We start from the raw sequence: 26,269 nt of genomic DNA, 5'->3' as shown, positions 1-26,269 counted from the left end.
AACACCTTTTAACAATGTCTGATATACATTATTATTACGCAGTGTTCATTGTTCTGCAGCTATGAGAGTGGGCTGGGAGAGAAAAGGTGAAACTTAAACCTCTTGATTCTGTTTTGTGGTTTAAAAGTTTTGTTGAAAAGCGGAAACAAGATGTAGAAGCACTACATCCCCCTTGTTGGGGGTGGTACATTTCAGTGTTGGTGGGACAGCACTGAAAGGTTTCAATCTTAAAAATCAGGAAGATTTTTCTTTTTACATTATTTTTTACCCTCACACTCTTTCTGCAATTTTAGGATAATGGTAATGGAAAATGTCAATAAACCCCAGCTCTGGAACATTTTCAATCAAGTTACCATGCATTCCCAAGATGTACGACATCACCGCTTTTGTCTCCGTTTAATGCTGAAAAACCCAGATAATCATGCCCTGTGTGTCTTGAATGGACACAATGCATTCGTATCTGGTAGTTTTAAGCATGCACTTGGTGAGTGTCCTGGCATATGACTTTGTCTCCTTCCCTCTGCCTTGGTTTCTTTATCTCTGAAATGGACATAATAATTGGACCTACCTTGTAGATTATTGTGGAAATTAAATGAGTTAATATAGAGTACTTAAAATAATGCCTGGCACATACGGTAAGTGGCTATAAGTGTTCTCAGTAATTATAATAATTAATATTTATTTTTCTTATGATGCTTTGGTTTCAAAAGTTTAAAGTAGGTCTTTAAAGCAGAACTTTTTTTTTTTTAATGTTTTTTTGTGTGTGTGTGGTACGTGGGCCCCTCACTGTTGTGGCCTCTCCCCTTGCGGAGCACAGGCTCAGCGGCCATGGCTCACGGGCCCAGCCGCTCTGCAGCATGTGGGATCTTCCCAGACCGGGGCACGAACCCATGTCCCCTGCATCGGCAGGCGGACTCTCAGCCACTGCGCCACCAGAGAAGCCCTTTGAATGGGTTTTTAAATTTATCTGTTTATTTATTTTGGCTGCGTTGGGTCTTCGTTGCTGCACGCGGGCTTTCTCTAGTTGCAGCAAATGGGCTACTCTTCGTTGCGGTGCATGGGCTTCTCATTGCAGTGGCTTCTCTTTGTTGCGGAGCACAGGCTTCAGTAGTTGTGGGTCACAGGCTCTAGAGCACAGGCTCAGTAGTTGTGGCTCACGGGCTTAGTTGCTCTGCAGCACGTGGGATCTTCCCAGACCAGGACTCAAGCCTGTGTCCTCTGCATTGGCAGATGGATTCTGACCCACTGCGCCACCAGGGAAGTCCGAAAGTAGGACTTTAAAGCTCAACAAGTCTCCCTGCTGAGGCTTGTTCGTTCTCAAAATAATTTTCATTAATTATGGATGTTTTGCTACCTGATTTTAATTTGCTATAGTAACAAAGAGGGACTTAAGATTTGCTGATAGTTCATTCCTTTAGGACCGTGGTCCTGAACCTTTTTGGCACCAGGGACCAGTTTCATAGAAGACAGTTTTTCCACGGATCAGGGGTGGGGTGGGGTGGAGGGGGGGTGGGGATGGGGATGGTTTGGGGATGATTCCAGCACATTACATTTATTGTGCATTTTATTTCTATCATTATTACATTGTGATGTATAATGAAATAATTATACAAATCACCATAATGCAGAATCAGTGGGAAACCTTAGCTTGTTTTTGCTTGCCGCTCACTGATAGAGTTTTGATATGAGTCTGCATCAGTTGGTCTCTGTGCATTCAAACCTCTCCGCTAATGATAATCTGTATTTGCAGCTGCACCCCAGCACTAGCTTCACCACCTCAGCTCCAACTCAGATCATCAGCGATTATATTCTCATAAGGAGCATGCAGCCTAGAACCCTCGCATGCACAGTTCACAGTAGGGTTCGCGCTCCTATGAGAATCTAATGCTGCCACTGATTTGACAGGAGACGGAGCTCAGGCAGCAATGGGACCGATGGGGAGCGGCTGTAAATACAAATGAAGCTTCACTTGCTCGCCTGCCGCTCACCTCCTGCTTTGTGGCCCGGGTCCTAACAGGCCATGGACGGGTTGGGGATGCCTGCTTTAGGAGACAAGTCTTTTTTTTTTTTTTGCCTTATTTATTTATTTACTTACTTATTTACATATACATATCTCTCTTCTTTTTCAAATTTTTTTTCCATTTAGGTTATTACAGAATATTTTTTTAAAATTTCTTTGTTTTATTTATTTATTTTTATTTTTATTTTTTTTGGCCACATTTGGTCTTAGTTGCAGCAACGTGGGCTCTTCGTTGTGGTGTGTGGGTTTCTCTCTAGTTGTGGTGCATGGGCTCCAGGGCATGTGGGCTCTGTAGTTTGTGGCACACAGGTTCTCTCGTTGAGGTGTGCGAGCTCAGTGGTTGTGGCGCGTGGGATTATTTGCCCCACAGCATGTGTGGGATCTTAGTTCCCTGACCAGGGATTGAACCCACATTCCCTGCATTGGAAGGCGGATTCTTTACCACTGGACCACCAGGGAAGTCCCCTATTACAGAATATTGAGTAGAGTTCCCTGTGCTATACAGTAGGTCCATGTTGGGTATCTATTTCAAATATAGTAGTGTGTATATGTCAATCCCAAAGTTTCAATTTCTGCTTTGGTAACCGTAAGTTTGTTTTCAAAGTCTGTGAGTCTGTTTCTGTTTTGTAAATACGTTCATTTGTATCTTTTTTTTTTTTTTTTTAGATTCTACATATAAGCAATATCATATGATATTTGTCTTTCTGTGTCTTAGTATGATAATCTCTAGGTCCATCCATGTTGGTGCAAATGGCATTATTTCATTCTTTTTAAAGGCTGAGTAATATTCCATTGATATGTACCACATCTTTATCCATTCATCTGTCAGTGGACATTCAGGTTGCTTCTGTGTCTTGGCTATTGTAAACAGTGCTGCAGTGAACATTAGGGTGCTTGTATCTTTCCAAACATGGTTTTCTCCAGATATGTGCTCAGGAGTGGGATTGCTGGATCATATGGTAGTTCCATTTTTAGTTTTTTAAGGAATCTCCATATTTTTCTACATAGTGGCTGCACCAATTTACATTCCCACCAGCAGTGTAGGAGGGTTCCCTTTTCTCCACACCCTCTTCAGCATTTATTGTTTGTAGACTTTTTTGATGATGGCCATTCTGACTGGTGGGAGACAAGTCTTTACATTAAGATTTATTTACATAGCTCTTACTAATTCTAATTAAACTCAGGGAAAATTTAATCATTTATAGGAAATTTCTGTAATAAGGAATCAGGAGCAAACAAGTAGAAAAATACCTAACCAAAAGTTTAGGTGAGACATGTATCTCCTGCTGCCTGAAAGCTAGTGTTGCCAAGTTCACTTCTGAATATACTGTGATTTTGGCTGTTTAATACTTTCATGTTTCTTTGTGTATGGCTGCTGTTTTTATAGTTGTTCAACCAATAATCTTAAACATCAGACACTGAAACTTTCCTTCATTGTGTATGCTTTTGTGGAATTGTTAGTTTAATATTAAGAAAATATGAAATAGAGATTTGATTTTATTTTCCTATATTTAGAAACTTTTGCACTACACAAAAATAGGAAGTCCAAACGGCAGGCTACCATCTGTACTGCTAAAGAGATTTTACAGTGCTGTTCCTTCTGTGATAGAAGTTCTTATCTATATGATAAATTAGAGATCATACCTTTATAAGAAAAATTTGCTTAAATTCCTCTATCTCATAGTTAGGCATTTGATATGAGACAATTATATATATAGAATACATGGAATTCACAAAACCATGAATTCTTATTTTATTATTAGATACATTTAGCTCTTCTCAAGAAAAACAAAGTAGTCGCTATGTTTGGGAAAATAATACCCATAACCTAAAAAACAAAACAAAACTATGTTTCTTTTTCTCACCTCCGTGATTCATCACATTTGAATTTATAAGATAGGTCTCAATTAATTTTATGAAAGAATTCACCAAAAGACACATTCCCCCATTGGCTTTTAAAAAGATTTAAGGTCATAAGATATATTTATGATCACAATTGATACATTGTTTATTTTGGAAGTACTATTCTACATGGAAATGTCTGTACCTTAAAAAAAGTTACTTTTATACTCATATTTAATCTTCATGGTCAGGATATGTTCATGGATAAGTCCTTCTAATTTTGTTATATGTTATATATTATTTTAAAATTCAAATTAATGTGTACCTGGTTGATGTTTTTAAATTTTTATTTATTTATTTACTTATTTTTGCCCGTGTTGGGTCTTGGTTGCTGCTCGCAGGCTTTCTCTAGTTGCGGCGAGCAGGAGCTGCTCTTCATTGCAGTGCGTGGGCTTCTTATTGCGGTGGCTTCTCTTTTTTGTTGAGCATGGGATCTAAGCGCACAGGCTTCAGTAGTTGTGGCACACGGGCTCAGTAGTTGTGGCTCACGGGGTCTAGAGCACAGGCTCAGTAGTTATGGCGCACAGGCCTAGTTGCTCCGCCACACGCGGGATCTACCCGGACCACGGCTCGAATCCATGTCCCCTGCATTGGCAGGCAGATTCTTAACCACTGTGCCACCAGGGAAGTCCCTGGTTGATATTTTAGCATGTATTCCTTGCATATGTTAAAATAACAGTAATGTTTGTTTACCTTAAAATATATTAGAGTAAGTGTTGAAGAAATAAGGAACTATGTTTTTGTCCCACCATCTGACATCACTGTTCATTTTTCAGGACAGTATGTGCAGGCCTTTCGCACCCATCCTCATGAACCTCTCTATAGCCTCTGTATAGGCCTAACCTTTATTCACATGGCATCTCAGAAGTATGTATTAAGGAGACATGCTCTTATTGTGCAGGTAATCATTTGGATTCCTCATTACTTGATTTTATGTTCTTTAAAAATGAATATACTTAATGCTTTTGTGACACTTCTTCAAAAGTAGTACCTGCTTAGTGCACATGTTGGGAGTGCCCAACATCTTCCTATGTTCAGCACTCATGGACCAACATCTATGGGTCCTCCCGGCTAAGACTTATGCAACCATGTAGAAAAGGATGCGCAGCCAGATCATAAACGAAGAAGACACAGGCAGAATCTTAAGGAATCCTGTGCAGACTTCCTTATATTCTGGAGCCTCAGAGGCTTCCAGCCTTCTAGGTCCTTAAGATTTTTAAATTAATTTTAAAAATATAATAATATATACATACAATAATGTATGAATATGTGCCTTTGTGACTGTTTCCTTACATCATCACCACAATTTGCTCTTTTAAAGTCTTCTTAGTTCGTAAAGCAGTTTGAAATTACCTTTTTGTTTTCTTGTTTACTTTTTTACATAGCTTGTCTCCTCTAGTAAAAATATAAACTCCAAGAGATCAGAGATCTTATCTGTCTTGTTCACCCCTGTATCCTCAACACTTTTGCTTCTGTTTCAGTTTTCATGTTTATATATTTGATGCATGTATATACCTGTTATTTAAGTAGTTAGAAAAGGAAAGAAAACGTTCTTTCTCAGATTTTTGTCTTTAAATTTCTCATTTTTAAATAAGAAGATAAGATATTTCTGAGATTGTTTGTCTGCTGTTACTTAACAGAGAACCGTGTTTTTCAGTGGAGTAGAGGTCATATTCATGTACTCAAATGGGTTCATTTATTGTGCAGAAAGTATGTTTTGTTTACTGAGCATAATTTTTATTCCTAGAATGCATTAATTCTAAAGTATTCCTTAATTTTTATTATTAATTTATGAAGGAAAATTTGTAACCATTTATTACATAGAAGATCACCCAGGAAATTGCATTTTATTTTCTGTACGTACAAATTAGTTGACTTACTCTTAACTCAGGTAATATATTTATTTAATTACTTACATCAGATACTTGCACCTTGCAACTTGAAGCTTTCTGTGTGTGATAAAAGTTGAAGCTGCATTAAAGGGGAAAGTGAATACAAGAAGAAGTGAAGAAGCAAGTTGCTTTCTGGACACTGTGACACACAGGGAGCCTGCATCATTACAGTTAGACTCTGAAATAATCAGTTTCTCCATAAAACTATTGAGTCAGAAGTTTTCAGAGGGAAAAAAAGAGTTTTTTAAGGTTAAGTGGTTATTAAGGTTCTGAGAGGTATATAAAAGGTACCATTTACCCAGAAATGTTAGAAAAGCTCAAGTGAATTTGCTCATCAGGATGAAACTTTCTGAATTGTCATTATAAGGGCTTGGATTTTATATTTTGGTCAAGCTTTTTTTTTTTTTGCGGTATGCGGGCCTCTCATTGTTGTGGCCTCTCCCATTGCGGAGCACAGGCTCCGGACGTGCAGGCTCAGCGGCCATGGCTCACGGGCCCAGCCGCTCCGCGGCATGTGGGATCTTCCCGGACCGGGGCACGAACCTGCGTCCCCTGCATCGGCAGGCGGACTCGCAACCACTGCGCCACCAGGGAAGCCCTGGTCAAGCTTTTAGACATGTATCTCAAACAAATTTTACTGGCCTCTAATGCCACAAAAGCCAACTTGAAACCATAAAAATATATATTCTGTGTGCTTATAGATTACAGATTTTTAACAGCTAGTTGCAACATTTGGCTTTCTTTTCTATGAATTCTTTTGTCTTTAGTTTAAGAAAAAAATCTCTCTTTTACACCTTCAGAAGAGATATTGACTATATTGTGATATGACACCACACCACAGGCATATATTCTTTTAGGGTGGCACTGTCTTTTTGAAAAAAAAAATATTTGTATTCCTGCACCTGGCACATACTGTCAAATGAGTGAACTGTTGAGTTATTTATCTTTTTATTTTTGGTAGGGCTTTTCCTTTCTTAATCGATATCTCAGTCTACGTGGGCCTTGCCAGGAATCATTCTACAATTTGGGCCGTGGCCTTCACCAACTGGGGCTGATTCACCTTGCAATCCACTATTATCAGAAGGCCCTGGAGCTCCCTCCATTCGTGGTAGAGGTATTGTATGATTTACTCTAAAAACTGATGAGTCACCCCATTTCATCTATAGATAAGTGCAGTTAGCTCAGTGTAGTGGTCCAGACAGTGAAATTAATTGTAGCTTATATATTAAAATATATTTTCCCCTTATTGAATGCATTTATTTAATTATGTTCAGCAACAAGTAATTCTTTGATATCCTGGCCTTAATGACCTGATTAGCAACCATGTGGCCATATATGACTTCTGGTTATGACCATTTCAGTTATCCTAAGATAGCCCCTGTGGTTAACAGGTGTGAGATGGTAGACAGAAAGCCTGAGTATTGAGTAATATAGCCATTATTCATTTCCAAGTTCAAAAGTGTAATTAACATACTTCTTTATAAAAATGAAAGACCAATATAAATCCAGTTTTAAGATAATGTAATATAGGGTGAAGTGTTGCCAATACTATGACAGTCTGTGTTTAAAGCCTGATTTTTAATTTCTGAAGGAAAGTATGTTTTCACTGTTACTTTTTTTAAGTTGTACTCATAATCCCCACATTCCCTCACAGCTGTTTTCTATTACCCTTGGTCAACTTAAGCCGTTAAGCAAATGAATACATATTCTTACAGTTATGCTGATGAAATACATATACTTTTGTGTTCTCTATTTCATAAGTACTTTATATATTGCTCCTTAAGCTTTATAGGTATCATTTTTAATTGTTGCAGATGTTTTGTCAGTTGACTACAAAATTTTGCATGGGGAAGATTAGGAACATAGATCTAATCTATTCCATTGAGTTCATTGCTTTGTTATTTAAGTAGAAAAAAAGGCAATAACACTCATAAGGTAATCATTATAATCAATTTGGTGTATGCCCTCCTAGACCTATTCTTTATATGCCTTTCTGTTATATAGTACAGGTATTTATTTCCCATCTGGTCATTTGTGTTATGATTTTTTTTTTTTGCATGCAGAAGTTTTACATTTTTTATGAAGTCATATCAGTCTTTCTCTTTATAGTTTCTACTTTTGCTGTTATACTTAGAAGGGCTTTTCCTACCCAAGATTATATTATTTTATTTTTCAACTGTATTTTTCTTTTATGGTTTCACTTTTTTACTCTTAAATCCTAATTCATCTATAGGTCATTCTGCCATGTCTTGCGGTTGAGACTTTTTTCTTTAACTTATTGGTTACACATTTTAAAATATTTGATGATACAGTTACTGTAACAACTGAATCAGCATTACCTGATAAAAATTTAAATCCAAGGTATATGTCTAGTTTTATAAATTTTTTTTAGTATTATGAATTTTAATAGTTTTTTTAACACTTACAAAACTATTTATTTGCCATAAAATTGTTCTGGTTGTCCATTTGAAGTATAACTCATTCATATATTTTTTCCCCCTAGGGTATGGAAGTTGACCAGTTAGACTTACGAAGAGATATTGCCTACAATTTGTCTCTCATATATCAGAACAGTGGGAATATTGGAATGGCTCAGAAGCTTTTATATACTTATTGTTCTATATAAAGCCCCTCAGCTGGGAAAGCAGCTTGGGCAGCTGCTGTGCATGGACCAGTATTTTCTGTCTCAGGGCTTATTATTAACACAAAAATGGACATGATAATTTCAGAATTATCTGTGTATTTCATTTTTAATATATGATAATGATCTTTTGGTAGATATGCAAAATTCATTCCTGCAAGAATTTTATATTGGTCTGTCATTTTCCCTTACCATTTTTTTGGTAAGTTGTCCCCAAAACTGAAATGAACAGTATTAGCCATTGAACCAGCATAGAGTTGAATACACTTTTTTTCACACCATTTATTCATTTGTGTATTTAATACTGTATATTAAATACCTCCTATGTACCAGGCACTGTGATAGGTGTTTGGAATACAGTAGTAAGAGAGATATTACCTCTCAATACAGTTCTTTAAATACAGACCTTGAGCATATATTTATTTGAAAGAAATGTTTGCTACATTTCTACATATATCATTGTTGTCAGTCATCCATTTCTTAGTGCCCTGTTACTATTGCCATTAGTTTTTCAAATACATAGAAAAGGAGGTCGCTTAGTAGAGGAAAGACAGATTGGGACTGTCATGTCAGCACAATTATGTAATTCACTTAGTTCCTTGCAAACTTATTTTAAATGGTTATGTGGTAGGAAGACAAGTAATGGAGTTAATCTTTTACTTTTCACCTGCATGTATCTTAGCCATAAAGTCTGAGGGCTGGGAGGCTGGGCTTAATTCATAGCAAACTGCTCTGAGGCAAATAAAAAAATGCATTATCAATGTTTGTCTTTCTGACCAAAAAAAAAAGAAAAAAAAGGTGACTAGGTTCAATAGCCATGACCTGGTTTCCATTTCAAGATCACTAGGAATGTAATAGGAAGACTAGGGAATTGTATGTATGGAATAAGGTGTTACTGATGAAGTTGAAACAGATAAAAACCTTTTACTTATCTCAAATACTACATATTATTGAATCTGAGATAACAGTACTTGTTAGATATACTTGGTTTAATAAGAGCTTTTTAGAGTTTCTTTTTAGGGGGAAACAAATACTATAATAAAAGTACATGTGGGTTATAAGACCCAGTCCAACTGTGGGAGGAAAACAAGTATGAGACTTAGGATGAAAGAAGTACAGTGGGGGCTTTTTAGGAATTCTTACCACTGTTTACACTCTATACATAACTTTGTAGTTGAGAAGCAGAATTTGTATGTAATAAGTAAATGTATGGTGCACTCTGTATGTGTATATGTAGAATTTAAATAAACTTTATTTTTGTAATTAAAGTTAATTGTTTCATATGCTTATATATATTTTTTATTTCATGCCATTTGCAGATAATGATAAAGCTGACTGTGATAGAGTGATCAGGTAGATTTGTGTCTTGGAATCCTGTGGAGTTGAGTAGTCTGTGTTCAAAATTTCTCTCTTGAATTAAACTCACTGTGCTGTAACTCCAATATCTGCTGAATAGCCTTGGAGGACACAATAAATCTCTCTAGCAGTCTTCTAAGAAAAAAAAGCTGATAATTGCATGAGTTTAACATTTAAAATCATAACTACTGTTTGCTGAGTGTTTTTACTATGCTATTGTGTTCTAAGTACAGTGCAGGATATTTTAGATACATTAACTCTGATTCTGTCGGAGGATCACCTGCAAGGTAGGTGTTATTGTTGTTATTATCATCCCCATCTTATTTATGAGAGATTAAATAGCATGTTCAGGATCACTAGCAAGCTACTCCTTGCTCAGAGATGTTCCTTTGGAGGAACATACTTGCTACAGTTCAGAGTAACAACATAAAAATTGAGCATAAATTTACTTTAGAAAGAAGGAGATGAGCAGTTATTTTTTCTACCCTTCAGGCCTTCTGCCTATTTTTTTTTAATTACAAAAGTTTTTATTTTGTTTTTTCTATTTTTTTAATTTAATTTTTATTTTATAGTTGATCTACAATGTTGTGTTTTAGGTGTACAGCAAAGTGATTCAGTTATACATATACATATATCTATTCTTTTTCAGATTCTTTTCTCATATACATTATTACAGAATATTGAGAACAGTTCTCTGTGCTATACAGTAGGTCCTTGTTGGTTATCTATTTTATATATAGTAGTGTGTATATGATAATCCCAACTTCCTAATTTATCCCTCCTCTCCACACGTCCCCAATGGTAACCATAAGTTGTTTTTCAGTCTGTGAGTCTGTTTTTGTTTTGTAAATAAGTTCATTTGTATCAGTTTTTTAGATTCCACATATAAGTGATATCATACAATAGTTGTCTTTTTCTGATTTACTTCACTTAGTATGATAATCTCTAGGTCCATCCATGTTGCTGCAAATGACATTATTTCATTTTTTATGGCTGAGTAGTATTCCATTGTATATATGTACCACATCTTTATCCATTCCTGTCAGTGGACATTTAGGTCGCTTCCGTGTCTTGGCTATTGTAAATAGTGCTGCAATGAAAATTCGGGTACCCATATCTTTTTCAAACTATGGTTTTCTCCAGATATATGGCCAGGAGTGGGATTGCTGGATCATATGGTATTTCTATTTTTAGTTTTTTAACGTACTTCCATACTGTTCTCCATAGTGGTTGTACCAGTTTACATTCCCACCCACAGCGTAGGAGGGTTCCCTTTTTCCCACACTCCAGCATTTATTGTTTGTACACTTTTTGATGATGGCCATTCTAACCGGTGTGAGGTGATACCTCATTGTAGTTTTGATTTGCAGTTCTCTAATAATAAGTGATGTTGAGCATCTTTTCATGTGCTTTTTGGCCATCTGTATGTCTTCTTTGGAGAAATGTCTATTTAGATCTTCTGCCCATTTTTTTGATTGGGTTGTTGGATATTGAGCTGCATGAGCTGTTTGTATATATTGGAGATTAATCCCTTGTTGGTCGCATCATTTGCAAATTTTTTTTCATAATGTGGGTTGCCTTTTCGTTTTGTTTATGGTTTCCTTTGCTATGCAAAAGCTTTTAAGTTTAATTAGGTCCAATTTGTTTAATTTTTTTATTACTATAGGAGGTGGATCCAAAATGATATTGCTATGATTTATGTCAAAGTGCCCTGCCTTTGACATAAATATATCAAATTTGAAAATATGATTTATGTTTTCCTCTAAGAGCTTTATAGTATCCAGTCCTTTTCAAAAATTTATTTATTTTATGGCTGTGCCACGCAGCATGTGGGATCTTAGTTCCCTGACCAAGGATCGAACCTGGCCCCTCAGTAGTGAGAGCGCACAGTCCTAACCACTGAACTGCCAGGGACTTCCTTATATTATCCAGTCTTACATTTAGGTCTTTAATTCATTTTGAGTTTATTTTTGTGTATGGTGTTAGAGAATGTTCTAGTTTCATTCTTTTACATGTAGCTGTCCAGTTTTCCCAGCACCACTTATTGAAGAGACTGTCTTTTCTCCATTGTATTGTTGCCTCCTTTGTCGTAGATGAATTGACCATAGACACATGGATTTATTTCTGAACTTGCTATCCTGTTCCATTGATGTATATTTCTGTTTTTGTGCCAGTACCATACTGTTTTGATGACTGTAGCTTTGTAGTATAGTCGGAAGCCAGGGAGCCTGATTCCTCCAGCTCCATTTTTCCTTCTTGGGATTGCTTTGGCTATTTGGGGTCTTTTGTGTTTCCATACAAATTGTAAAATTTTTGGTTCTAGTTCTGTGAAAAATGCCATGGGTAATTTGATAGGGATTGCATTGAATCTGTAGATTGCCTTAGTAGTATAGTCATTTTGACAATATTGATTCTTCCAATCTAAGAAGATAGTTTATTTTTCCATCTGTGCAATCTTCAGTTTCCTTCATCAGTGTCTAATAGTTTTCAGAGTACAGTTCTTTTGCCTCCTTAGGTAGGTTTATTCCTAGGTGTTTTATTCTTTTGAATGCAATGGTAAATGAGATTGTTTCCTTAATTTCTCTTTCAGATCTTTCATTGTTAATGTATAGAAATGCAACAGATTGCTGTGTATTACTTTGTATCCTGTAACGTTACTGAATTCATTGATGAGCTCTAGTAGTTTCCTGGTAGCATCTTTAGGGTTTTCTATGTATAGTATTATGTCATCTGCAAACAGTGACAGTTTTACTTCTTCTTTTCCACTTTTGTTTCCTTTTATTTCTTTTTGTTCTCTGATTGTCATGGCTAGGACTTCCAAAACTTTGTTGAATAAATGTGGTGAGTGTGTGCACCCTTGTCTTGTTCCTGATCTTAGAGGAAATGCTTCCAGCTTTTCATCGTTGAGTATGCTGTTAGCTGTAGGTTTCTCATATATGGCCTTTATTATGGAGGTAGGTTCCCTCTATGCCCACTTTCTGGAGAGTTTTTTTTGTTTTATCATAAGTGGGTGTTGAATTTTATCAAAAGCTTTTTCTGATTCTACTGAGATGATAATATGATTTTTAGTCTTCAATTTGTTGATGTGGTGTATCATACTAATTGATTTTCAGATATTGAAAAATCCTTGCATCACTCAGATAAATCCGAATTGATTATGTTTTTGATCCTTTTAACATGTTGGATTTAGTTTGCTAGTATTTTGTTGAGGATTTTTGCATCTTGTTCATCACTGATATTGGCTTGTAATTTTCTTTTCTGTGGTATCTTTGGTTTTGGTATCAGGATGATGGTGGCCTCAAAGAATGAGTTTGAGAGTGTCCTTCCTCTGCAATTTTTTGGAATAGTTTCAGAAGGATAGGTGGTAACTCTTCTCTAGATGTGTGATAGAATTCGCCTGTGAAGCCATCTGGTCCTGGACTTTTGTTTGTTGGGAGTTTTTTAATCAGAGTTTTAATTTCAGTGCTTGTGATTGGTCTGTTCATATTTTCTATTTCTTTCTGGTTCAGTCTTGGAAGGTTATACCTTCCTAAGAATTTGTGCATTTCTTCTAGGTTTCCATTTTATTGGCATATAGTTGCTTGTAGTAGTCTCTTATGATCCTTTGTATTTCTGTGGTGTCTGTTGTAACTTCTCCTTTTTCATTTCTAATTTTATTGATTGAGCCCTCTCCCTTTTTTTCTTGATGAGTCTGGCTAATGGTTTATCAATTTTGTTTATTTTTTCAAAAACCAGCTTTTAGTTTCATTGATCTTTTCTATTTTCTTTGTTTCTCTTTCATCAATTTCTGCTCTGATCTTTATGATTTCTTTCCTTCTGTTGATACTAACTTTGGATTTTGTTTGTTCTTCTTTCTCTAGTTGCTTTTGGGGTAAGGTTAGGTTTTTTAAGTTGAGATTTTTCTTGTTTCCTGATGTAAGATTGTATTGCTATAAACTTCCCTCTTAAAATTGCTTTTGCTGTTGCTTTTGCTGCATCCCATAGGTTTTGGATTGTCGTGTTTTTATTTTCATTTGTCTCTGGGTATTTTTTTATTTCCTCTTTGATTTCTTCCGTGATCCATTGGTTGTTTAGTAACATATTGTTTAGCATCCATGTGTTTTTATTGCAGTTTTTTTTCTTGTAGTTGATTTCTAATCTCATAGTGTTGTGGTCAGAAAAGATGCTTGATATGATTTCAGTATCCTTAAATTTACCGAGGCTCGCTTTGTGGCCCACCATGTGATCAGTCCTGGAGAATGTTCGTGTGCACTTGAGAAGAATGTATATTCTGCTGCTTTCAGATGGCATGTTCTATAACTATCAATTAAGTCCATCTGGTTTAATGTGTCATTGAAGGCCTGTGTTTCCTTACTGATTTTCTGTTTGAATGATTTGTCCATTGATGTAACTGGGGAGTTAAGGTCCCCCACTATTATTGTGTTACTGTCAATTTCTCCTTTTATGGCTGTTAGTATTTGCCTTATATATTGAGGTGCTCCTATGTTGGGTACATATATATTTACAATTGTTTTATCTTCTTCTTGGATTGATTCCTTGATCATTATGTGGTGTCCTTCTTTGTCTCTTGTAATAGTCTTGATTTTAAAGTCTATTTTGTGTGATATGAGTATGGCTACTCCAGCTTTCTTTTGATTTCCATTTGCATGGAATACCTTTTTTCCATCCCCTCACTTTCGGTCTGTGTGGGTCTCTGGATCTGAAATGGGTCTCCTGTAGACAGCATATATATGGGACTTGTTTTTGTATCCATTCAGCCAGTTTATGTCTTTTGGTTAGAGCATTTAATCCATTTACATTTAAGGTAATTATCGATAGTATGTTCTTATTGCCATTTTGTTAATTGTTTTGGATTTGTTTTTGCAGCTGTTTTTCCTTTCCTTCCTCTTTTGTTCTCTTGTGATTTGTTGAGTATCTTTAGAATTGTGTTTGGATTGGTTTTTCTTTTTTGTGTGTGTATCTATTGTAGTTTTCAGTTTGCGGTTCCCATGACGTTTTGATATAGCAGTCTCTGTATATACAAGATTGTTTTAAGTTGCTGGTCTCTTAATTTTCAGTGCATTTCCAATATCTTGCATTTGTACTCTCCTCTTCTTACAGTTGCTGGTTTTGATATCATATTTGTGTGTGGATGATTTCCTACATTTACTGTATGTTTGCCTTTACCAGTGAGCTTTCCCATTCATAATTTTCTTGTTTCTAGCTGTGGCCTCTTCTTTTCCACCTAGGGAAGTTCCTTTAGCATTTGTTGTAAAGCTGGTTTGGTGGTGCTGAATTCTCTTAGCTTTTGCTTGTCTGTAAAGCTTTTGATTTCTCCATCAAATTTAAACGAGAGCCTTGCTGGGTAGAGTATTCCTGATTATAGGTTTTTCCCTTTCGTCACTTTATTTATAATTATTTGTTTAATATTTATTTTATATATTTATTTATTTTGGCTGCACTGGGTCTTAGTTGTGGCATGCGGGATCTTCATTGCTGTGTGTGGGATCTTTAGTTGTGGCTTGTGGGTCTTTTAGTTGCAGCATGTGGACTTCTTAGTTTCAGAATGCACTCTTATTTGCGGCATACAGGCTTCTTAGTTGTAGCATGCTGCCTTCTTAGTTGCGGCATGCGAGCTTCTTAGTTGCGGCATGTGGACTCTTAGTTGTGGCATGCAAACTCTTAGTTGCGGTGTGCATGTGGGATCTAAGTCCCTGACCAGGGCTCAAACCTGGGCCCCCTGCACTGGGAGTGTGGAGAGTCTCACCCACTGGACCAGCAGGGAAGTCCCCCTTTCATCACTTTAACTATATTGTGCCACTGCCTTCTGACCTGCAGAGTTTCTGCTGAAAAATCAGCTGATAACCTTATGAGGATTGCCTTGTATGTTATTTGTTGCTTTTCCCTTGTTGCTTTTAATATGTTCTCTTTGTCTAATTTTTGTCCATTTGATTAATATGTGACTCATTGTGTTCCTCCTTGGGTTAATCCTCTTTGGGACTCTCTGTGCTTTCTGGACTTGAGTGTTTCCTTTACCACGTTAGGAAAGTTTTCAGCTATTATCTCTTGAAATACTTTCTCAGATGCTTTCTCTCTCTCTTCTCATTCTGGGACCCCTATAATGTAAATGTTGGTGCATTTAATGTCCCAGAAGTCCCTTAGACTGTCCTCATTTCATTCTTTTTTCTTTATTCTGTTTCACAATAGTGATTTCTATCAGTCTTGTCTTCCACCTCACTTATTTGTTCTTCTGCCTCATTTATTCTGCTATTGATTCCTTCTAGTGTATTTTTCATTTCAGTTTTTGTGTTGTTCATCTCTGTTTGTTGTTTAAATCTTCTAGTTCTTTGTTAAACATTTCTTGTATCTTCTCGGTCTGTTCCTCCATTCTTTTTCCGAGATCTTGGATCATCTTTACTGTCATTACTCTGAATTTTTTTTGAGGTAGATTGCCTGTCTCCACTTCATTTATTTGTTCTTCTGGGGCTTCATCTTGTTCTTTAATCTGGGACATATTCATCTGCAATCTCATTTTGTCTAACTTTCTGTGTTTGTGGTCTCCATTCCTCAGGCTGCAGGATTATAATTCTTCTTGGTTCTGGTGTCTGCCCCCTGGTGGGTGAAGTTGATCCAAGGCCTTGTGCAGGCTTCTTGGTGAGAGGGACTGGTGCTTTCCCACTGGCAGGTGGAGTTGGGTCTTGTCCCTCTGGTAGGCAGGGCCATGTCAAGAGGTTTGTTTATAGGCAACTGTTTTCTAAGAACAAATTTAGGCAGCCTGTCTGCTGATGGGTGGTGCTGTGTTCCCACCCTGTTGGTTATTTGGCCTGAGGCTTCCCAGCACTGGAGGCTGCAGGCTTTTGGGTAGGTCCAGGTCTCTGTCAAAATGGCGACCTCCCTGAGAGCTCAGGCCAATGAGTAGTCTCTGGGGCATCCACTACTAGTGTCTTTGCCCAAACAGTGAGCCACAGCTGACCCCACCTCTTCCAGAGACCCTCCAAGATCTGCAGGTAGGTCTGGCCCAGGCTTCTATGGAGTCACTGCTTTGCCCTGGGTCCCATTGCACGTGAAACCTTGTTTGCACCCTCCGAGAGTGGAGTCTCTGTTTCCCCCAGTCCTGTGGAGCTCCTGCGCTCAAGCCCTACTGGCCTTCAAAGCCAAATGCTCTGGGGGCTCCTCCTCCCAATGCCAGATCCCCAGGCTGGGGAGGCTGATGTGGGGCTCAGATCTCTTAACTCCTATGGGAGAACCTCTGTGATATAATTATTTTCCAGTTTGTTGGTCACCCATCCAGCAGGTTTGGGATTTGATTATACCAGAAAATTGCCCCTCCTACCATCTCGTTTTGTCTTCTCCTTTGCCTTTGGGCGTAGAAGATCTTTTTTTGTAGGTTTGAGTCTTTTTTGTCAATGGTTGTTCACCAGTTAGTTGTGATTTTGGTGTTTTTGTGAGAGGAGGTGAACTCAAGTCCTATTCTGCCATCTGTGCAATTTCTAGAGACCATAGCTGTGCACCAGAGAACAGGAGAGAAGTAGTTTCTCACAATTCCTGCCTTCAGAAATTCACATTCATTTGTTCAGTAGATATTTACTGAGTGCCTACTTCTTGCTAAAACTGGGCAATTGAGATTCAAAGAGGTTTTCTCATGTGGTGGAGGCCCCGTGCCTGTGGTATGGTAGATGGGAGGGGGATGGGGGGAGGAGTTGCCCCTACCCCCTGGACTCTTGGTTGAAGATGCCCTTCTGCCTATTAAGAGCCTGGAAACATCTACTGGTGTACCTTTTATAAAGCTAATAATTCATCATCCTCGCCCCATCATGGGATCCTGATAGCCACTTTATGCAATGAGATTCTTTTCTACTGGTCACAGTTGATTCAGCAGGGAGTCTGCCCCTGAACCAAGCTGGGCCAGTCAAGAGTTTATACCCTCCTTGCCTGGGAATTTTAGAATTGAGATAGAGCGTTTCTGTGGGACTGGAACTTGAGAGCTATGAGGACATTTTCTGCTTTCCTTGTGGGCCAACTAGCAGTTAACCCATTCCATTGACAAAAAGCCTGTGCATTAATAGAAGCAGAGATGAGAGATGGAGAGAGCACTCCCTGGGTCCCCAGGGATTTTCCAGTTCTCCATTCCCATCCTTCTTAAGGCTGCAATCTTACCCTTGGGTTCTTTCTGTAAGATAGCCCTGATTCTGTAATAAATTTCACTTTAAAATTTACACTAGCTTGAATCTGTCTGTTATGTGCACCCAGAAAAGTCCTAACTGATCCACGATTATTCCATCTTCTTTTTCGTTTAACATTCATGCTTTTCAGTTTTTTTCACAAGAGGGAAGGACATATAGCAACCAGGGACAATGTCACTGAATTGTAAGTAGTGTTATGAAGTCTAATCCACAATAGAGAGACTTTACAAAACTTCAGGGCTCCCCTGGTGGCACAGTGGTTGAGAGTCCGCCTGCCAATGCAGGGGACATGGGTTCGTGCCCTGGTCCGGGAAGATCCCACATGCTGCAGAGCGGCTGGGCCCGTGAGCCATGGCTGCTGAGCCTGCACGTCTGGAGCCTGCGCTCCGCAACGGGAGAGGCCACAACAGTGAGAGGCCTGCGTACCGCAAAAACAAAAACAAAAAACTTCAGAGCAATTACAGTAGGAATATGCCTACTGTTTGGTGATATAAAGTCAACATAAGACCATAGAATTGTTTGACCACTGTGCTTCGCATAGTAGTTAATTCTGTAGGAAGCATTAATACTCAACAAGGTGGAAAAGCATGGAAGAGAAGGGGTTAATGCCCAAGTAGTTAACAATATGATATGGGATAACTATAAATGAGCTTCATCTCCAGGTCCATAGTCCCCAGAGCAATGACTGTTATGCTCTGAAACTGCAAATTGTAATTTTTGAGGCATACTAAAGAAGAAAATGAAATGATCTGAATTTTTGAAACAGGCAAGAGGAGATGTTGGAAACCTTTTGAGCATGATATTCACGTGATTCTAGCCAATTTGTGTGCATGTAGAAGAGATGTTCTTTAGATGTGCTCCCTTTGCTTGGAAGGGGACTTGGTGGCTCAAGGGACTACTGTAACTTCAATCTATCTGGATCTCAACAGTATTTGAGGAAGTCTATGGTAATATGCTTGTGGATTGAATGGAGAAATGCAGCAGAATGACCAAACCTGAAGAATGAATCTTGATAGACTGATGTCAACTGGAGAGAAATCACGAATGATAATATGCCACCAGGTTCCTTAACATCAACAATTTAGATGAAGATATAAGAGGTTGTCAACTATACATGTGAAAAAACTAAAAGTTATAATAAGTACCCATATGAATCAAGAATGAAAACTAAATGAACTACAAATAAGAGTTGAGGAAAAAAATAAGCACTTAAGGTCATGAACATCAATTTTAAAAATGCAGATTGTGGCTAGTTTACTAGTAGCTCATTAAAAGTAAGAGTCTCCTTCACTCCGATCAGATTCCACTTACATAAAATCTCTCCAGAAAATGACAAATAGGAAAGTGAGGGTTCTTTAAAAAATAATAAATGGAGAACTCTAGAAAGAAATTAAGATGCCTACCCTAGACTATAGAAGACTCAAAAGGAAACATGATAGTTATTTTCAAATAGTAAATGTCAGACATGTGGGAGGGTGATTACTCTTTTTCTGGGTGACCCAGAATAAATGGTATTTCTCTTTTTTCTGAATCTAGCTCATAAGACATATCTACCTAATACTGTCCCTCATTTTCACCTGTACAATCACTGGCAAATGGCATCTGCCTAGCAGTAACAACTTTTTTTGGATGACTATTAGCTCATACTTCCTCCCTCTATGGAAATGGCCCTCAATTAGTACTAAGTCCTCCTGGCCACTGCTAATTGAAGTTGCCTCAAGGTGGGCCAATCATATTCTCTCTTCCTGATATTTTGAAGCTCAGCCTTGAGAGATGTGGGTGAAGTTCAGTGTCCTTGGAACTAAATTACACCAACGCAGTACCTTAAGGGAAAGTCTGGCAGGGTCCTGTTGCTGAGGCACCTGGAGTGCTTCTTCCTTCACCAGTGGATTCTTCATTTGATTCTCTAAGATAACTGTGTCCTCCCAAGAGATTCTCTTTCTTACATAAGCTAGCATGCCAACTGCATTCTCTAGGAAGCAGGTGTTGAAAACAAAAGGTGTATTGATGAGTAACACTTGTGAGGAGAACAGGCCCAGGCCTGGCAGGGGAAGCCATCAGACTTTGATGAAGACGACACAATCTGAGCCAGCTCAATGGGGAGCTCTGGAGCACAGATTGCCCATGGGAAGAGTTCCTTAATGGTGGACACGGCTAGGCCCTTGCATTCCAGCTTTGCTCAGTCATTGCCTAGAATTCAGCAGAGACGAGCATGATCTTGGTTATTTATCTCCACCTTGCTCAGTCATTGGCTGGGGGCCCCCGTGAGAAGAGCATGGCTTGGCTCCGAAGCTGAGGTGTAGCTTGAAGTCACTAAGAGCTGGAAACAGTCAACTAACTGGTCTACAGAGACACCCCAGAGGTTTCAAGATCAAAAAACAAAAAATCCAAGAAACCCAAAGACAAGAGCAAACAAAACAAAAAATACAGTATAAACTCAAGACCACAGAGAATAAAAGACAGGCAGATGAAATAATTTTGGAAAGTAAAAAGCAATAGGCAACTGGCAACTGAATATGCCAGAGGAAAATGAAAGCGAAGTGCCTACAGGAGGTGGTGGAGAGGCAGTCGGATGCCAGTTGATTCAAGCCCTGAGAGGCTCACGCATTAGAGACGTCAGCAACCTCCAAAGGCGGGTGAGGTGGGGCTAAAAACAGGTGGAGCAGTTGAAAGTCTGTTAAGCTTTACATCTTCTCAGTTGCCCTATTCACCTCGAGTAGGTTACCACTTCACCCCTGCGCTGCAGAACACCAGTGGTTTATTTTCTGGAGCTGTTGAATCAGGATCTCTGGATGCAGGAATACCAGGCACAGCTGAAGACAGAGTGTTACACCGAAAGCAGAGGATTAAGTAAAAGTCTACACACGGAACAGTGATCTCAGCATCCTTCTCCTATTAAACTCTCAGAAAACTGGCAGCCAAGTTAATATCCTCCAAGCAGGGGATTAGAGGATTCCTCTCAGGAAAACCTGGCCCAAGATAAAAGACCTGTAGATACTGACAGCTGGGGGTTCCCAGTGAAACCTGCCAGTGGACAAACCCCTCCCACTTTCACTGTGCCCCAGTCAGCTTGGAGGTACCTTGATATTCGTCTGAACAGGCAGCTAATGATCATTAGAGGTTTGGAGAAAGCCTCTGAAATGACAGAGATTCATATAAGCGAATGGGTAGGGGATGGGGGTAAACTCAAGGGAACAGAACTAGTGCAGGAAGTAGAAAACTAAAGAATATGTAATTAATATTCCCAGATGAGAAGATATTGTATACATGAAGAGAAAATGCTATAAAAAGGAATATTCAAAGAATAAAAGAGAGATTTATCAAATTAAAATGTAACAGCCAGAATTATTTCCATGAAAGGGCTGGGGAAAATAGAATTTTAAAAAGACAAAGGAAAATTGAAGGGATGAGAAAATTAAAGGTTACAAAACAGTCTAATACAAGTTCTTTGCGGCAGTTACCGTATCTTATAAATTCATTTATATTTCAAGGTACGTGATTGCTTGATTATACATAATTCCAGTAGGATGCACAATGATTTTTTTATATGCAGTAGATGGCCATACATTTTATAAATTTAGAATTGTACTTCATCATTTCATTGTCTTAATACAGTTATGCCAGCTTTTAACATTTTTCCCCCAAGTAAGCTTAATTATTTTTACCTGAAGAGAAAAAATTGCAAAATCACTCTCCACATTTGGGCAATCATATCCCCAAAGCTCTGTCCCTTTGCACTGCTCTCCATCAACATGGAGAGGACAGCTGGAGCCCTAGCATGTGTTTCTTGCAGCCCATTTTTTTGGCCTTGAGCAAAAGAATGTCTAGGAACTATCAAGGTACCCACACCATGCACGAAAAATAAATCTACCCTGTTTTTGGACTCAGGATAAGCAAACTAGGATCAGAGTGACCATTAACAAGACCACTTGGCATTTTAGCAAAGACACTCAGGTGTTTGTGTTCAGAAAAGGGAGTTCAAGCAAGCGAAAAGAGGAAACAGAAAGCTGAGAAACACAGTTCTGACTCCGGGGCCCGCAGGTGTGTCAAGAGGGCCAGAGGAAGTCACTCCTGGGGTAGCGAGTTCTAAGGATGTCAGTCGTTGCCTCTTTCTAGAGCTAGGTAGTGGTGTAGACTAATTTCAGTTTCTAGTTTCAGAGGGGGGTTGAATGCAGCAAAACAAGTGTTTCTTATTTAAGCCCACCTGCGTACCTACGGACAGTTGAAAGAGGTATTTTTCTAACAAACACTTTGCAGAGTTAGCTCTGCCTTGTGAGGACAGAGATGCTTGGTAAATGTGTGCGTGGGTGAGGCGCGTCTTCCCCATTTCAGGTGTTTCTCTTCCGTGATTAAAGGGAGAAAGGTAGGTACTCTGACCACTAGAGGGAGCATGGTATTGACAGACCTTCGCAACCGCGACAATCCTCCAGCCGGAGCCGAGCCGATCACTTCGTCAGGCCGTGCAGAGGCTAGAGAATCCTGGAGCCGCCTGCGTGCCCTGCAGCTAGTGCCAGTTATCGTGTGCCACGACGTGGAAAAGGTTGGAAAGCACGACTCTCGTGCCATTTTTGAGGCGCAGATTAAAACCAGCTTTGGATGAGTAAAGAACAATTCACATTGATTTTTATTGCCGGGAGATTATCAAAAGGTAAGAATATCCTGACAATTTCAGAAGTGTTAAATGACAGGACGGGGTTTTTCCCCTCTCCTTAATCTCTTGCTAGCCCTACTCTTTTTCTAGAGGGTCTCTGGTAAGCCTGAGAAAAGAGACAGAGCCGGTAGCTTATTAACACATTGAAGTTCTGCTGTGTCCGGAAAGACCTAGACTTTTCCTCTAAGGATGCAAAGGACTTGGAGTTACTGATTGAACCCTTCCAGGGGAAAAAGAAAAGAACTGTGCTTGCGTCTCTGTGTAGAGTCAGAAGAGTCAGAATCGTCGGGTAAATGCTACCGAGCTGCCCTCCCAGGTGGCTGTGTTGATTGTGGGAGGTTAGCTGTCTCCCCATGTCCACTTAACACCCGATATGTTTTTCCCAATTGGTAGGAGAAAAATGGTTGTTGCATTTGCTTACTACCAAGGTTGAAATCTATCGTCTCATGTTTATAAACCTTTTGGATTTTTTTTTCTTATCTGAATTGCTGAATTTTCTTCTCTGAATTGTCATATCCTTTGCCCATTTAAAAAATTGGGTTCTATTTTTCGTATTTAATTGTAGGTATTCTTTAATCTGTAATTAACTCTTTGTCTTTCACTTGTTTTTTTTCACTTTATGGTGTCTTTTTTTTTTTTTTTTTGCGGTACGCGGGCCTCTCCCTGTTGTGGCCTCTCCCGCTGCGGGGCGCAGGCTCCGGACGCGCAGGCTCAGCGGCCATGGCTCACGGGCCCAGCCGCCTTCTCGGACCGGGGCACGAACCCGCGTCCCCTACATCGGCAGGCGGACTCTCAACCACTGTGCCACCAGGGAAGCCCTATGGTGTCTTTTTTTTTTAATTGAAGTTTTAAGGTTTTGGCATAATCAAATTTGTTATAATTTTTTCCCTTTACGGCCAACATGAAGCTTCAGAAGCAAGTTGGACTGTGTTTAGGAAAGTCAGGAAGATTCTGGAACATCAGGTGGAGTTCTTAGGAAGATCCCAGTAGAAGGCAGACTAACCCCACCTCCATCTGGACTGACAGGAAGTAGGGGAAAAATGGTAGGACCACTGAAATAGACTGGGTGGAAAGCTGGTGGGTTCTGGAAGCAGAAAGCAGGTGCTCGGGGAGGGAGAGGTGTCTGTAGAAACATGGCTAGAATTCTCAGAGACTAAGAGGCAGAGGTGGATTTTGGAGGAATTACTAGGCCCTCCTGGAGATGTAAGAATTAAAAATACGGAGAGGGTACATGGCTCAGGTGCTTGCCTGCTAAAGGGCTTTATAGCAAGCTTTGGCTTTGCCTTATAGCAAGCTTTGGCTTTGCCTTATACCAATGATTCTAGTCTCATCACAAGCCAGAGGTCTTCTCTAGGAAGAGTCAAGAACTTATATATGTTTTCAAAGGGAGTGGAGATGGGGAGGCCTACTGGCTTCTGTGGGCCAACTTCAGGCATCTCAGGAAGCAAAAGAAACTCCCAAGATTCTTCTAATTGTTAATTCTGAAGGAGGGAGGGAAAGCGGGGACTATATAGTCTAGGGAATCAGGGAAAACAACACAGAGCAACTCCCATCAGCTAGCAGAACACCTTGGAGCAGGTGAGGCAGAATTGGCCTTGTAGGTGTAAGAAGAGATGTTAATAATCCATTAAAGGCAGTAGGAATGAGAAACCTATAAGCCTCACCTGTCCAGAAGAGACCTTGCATTTGAGGTCATGGGGTTTTCTTTGGCAGGAATCCTTTATGACTGACCGGTGGCAGAGTCTACCTACCCAGAGGCGCACTCCCTTGGTAACTGGAAAAGGTGCAGAAGTGTTGAGAGGCTGCCAGGAACGGACTCGGGGTCCAGACTGACCCAGCATTACCTCAATCTCTACTTGGCTCCAGGCCGTAAAGCAACTTCTGGCCGTCTTCTAGATGGGGTGGGGGGTGGTGAAAAGCTGTCCCAAGGGGAGCCATGCCAAGAGTTGCTGGTCCCAAATAACTGCCTTTTACTAGTCATTCTATGAGCTAATACTTATAAGGTCTCTGTGGCTTGAAAATAGAAAGTCACTAATACTTGGGATACCCTGTGATGCGCTTGTTAATTTCCAAGCACTTTGCGGAGGAAAGTGCTCGGACATTAACAAGATAAGTTGTAGGTATGCTGCATTGCGGTGCCAGGGATCCCTGGGCTCACAGCAACAGGGGAGCTGATTATAACCAGCTGCTAGAACTCGCTGTTGTTGGCAATAGGCTAAGGAAGGTATCATACACATGCTTCTGTCCCCTTTGTATGGTACAGCCCTTCAGTGTTCCCCAGAATTCCTGGGAGCGGTGAGGTCAGTGTATTAAGAGCAGGATAGTGCTTTGTGCTCCCCCAGCACCCAACCTAGAAATGCAAAGAAGGTTAATATGGAAGTTGAAGGCTAGGAACAGGCATGTCATCTCACTACACCTGGGAATTCTAGAAGCATAGACATTTGATGAGTGTTGGAAAGAGTTTGGGCAGAGATCCGTGGTTTGAGGTAGTGCTGTCCAATAGAGCTTCCTGTGATGTAAATGTTGCACGTCTGTGCGGTCCAGTTCGGTGGGCACTAGACACTATTGAGCTGTTGAAATGGGGCTAGTGCGATTAAGGAGCTGCATTTTAAATTATACTTAATTTTAATTTATTTAAATTTAATTTAAATTAAAATGGAAATAGCTTTGGCTGCCATATTGGACTGTACAGATTTGAGGGACCATGTTAAGACATGCTTAATTAATGCCAGTATCTGAATTTTAAAGCTCTTAGGCCTTTTAAATAGTCTCCCAGTGGTAGAGGCTGTGTATGAATTACAGGTACTGAACAAGCAAACTTAGACTGATCAGTTCATTGTGCTCTGAGTTCAGGATGCCCTCAACTGCTAAACAGAACTAGCGTGTCAGGAATAGGGGTTCCCAGATGCTCATGGTGGAGAAGAAAGAGAAGACAGCTCACATATGCCGGTACAGGGAGTCACTGGAGAGTGGTTGGGATGTGAAGTAGTTGGTGGTGCTACTGTGGGTAACGATTCAATGATGTTGAAAGGGCTTTGGAAGAGCATGAGAAACAGGTGTCTGAACGGGTGGCTCTCCTGCAGGAAGTAAGGAGGGAAGAAATCTGTCACTTGAAAAGCATCATTTCTCTTGCGTTTCAGAGAAGTATGTGAAACACATCATTTTTAATAAGCATCGGATTCAAATAGATTTCTTCCCGGGTCCATCAGCTGCCGAGAACTAAGGCTATGTTTTGAGTTTAATGGGCATGATAGGTGGTTTGTTGGAGACAGTCCTGAAATCACCAACCATTCACCAATTTGACTCGAGTAACTTGGCAGCAGGAGGACCTCTTCTGGGTGTGCAAAGAGGGCAGAGCACCTGGCTGTGGATGAGGAGCAACTCCAGTGCTACTGGAGGCTTTGCAAACCCCCCAAATTCTTGCTTATCACACACCTTTTTATTTCAGGAGGATCTGGGGATAAGAACTCTGTCGCATTTGCCATGGTTGCTCATCTGACAGTGAGGAGGCCTTGTGTATCCTCTGTGAGGTTCAGACTAAAGTGGTCTCTCCCAGCTGTAAGCCAGGACCCGTGTGGGTGCCAGCTGACTGCCCGGAGGTGGGAGCCTCATCGCCATACCTGGTGGGCCACAGGTGCAAGACAC

At 39.6% G+C, this 26,269-nt stretch overlaps 1 protein-coding gene and 1 long non-coding RNA gene across 3 annotated transcripts in view; both read left to right on the top strand.

The window, feature by feature from the left end:
- The window catches only part of GTF3C3 (general transcription factor IIIC subunit 3), a 31,281-nt gene extending 21,558 nt beyond the window's left edge, over positions 1–9,723 (top strand). For both annotated transcript variants that reach the window (XM_067026485.1, XM_059052406.2), the window contains exons 15-18: positions 294–484; positions 4,699–4,823; positions 6,776–6,928; positions 8,318–9,723. In XM_067026485.1, the coding sequence (XP_066882586.1) occupies positions 294–484; positions 4,699–4,823; positions 6,776–6,928; positions 8,318–8,440 (592 nt within the window). In that variant the 3' untranslated portion in view covers positions 8,441–9,723. The remainder of the gene's footprint in view (positions 1–293; positions 485–4,698; positions 4,824–6,775; positions 6,929–8,317) is intronic.
- Positions 9,724–22,431: 12,708 nt separating this feature from the next.
- The window catches only part of LOC136793612 (uncharacterized), a 42,952-nt gene continuing 39,114 nt past the window's right edge, over positions 22,432–26,269 (top strand). The window contains exon 1 of the long non-coding RNA XR_010839157.1: positions 22,432–22,621. This is a non-coding gene — a long non-coding RNA (uncharacterized lncRNA). The remainder of the gene's footprint in view (positions 22,622–26,269) is intronic.

Source organism: Kogia breviceps, chromosome 2, assembly GCF_026419965.1.
Source record: "Kogia breviceps isolate mKogBre1 chromosome 2, mKogBre1 haplotype 1, whole genome shotgun sequence".
NCBI classification, from domain to species: Eukaryota; Metazoa; Chordata; class Mammalia; order Artiodactyla; family Physeteridae; genus Kogia; species Kogia breviceps.
Note: the sequence above shows the minus strand (reverse complement) of the source record. Positions and strands in the feature narration are given on the sequence as shown.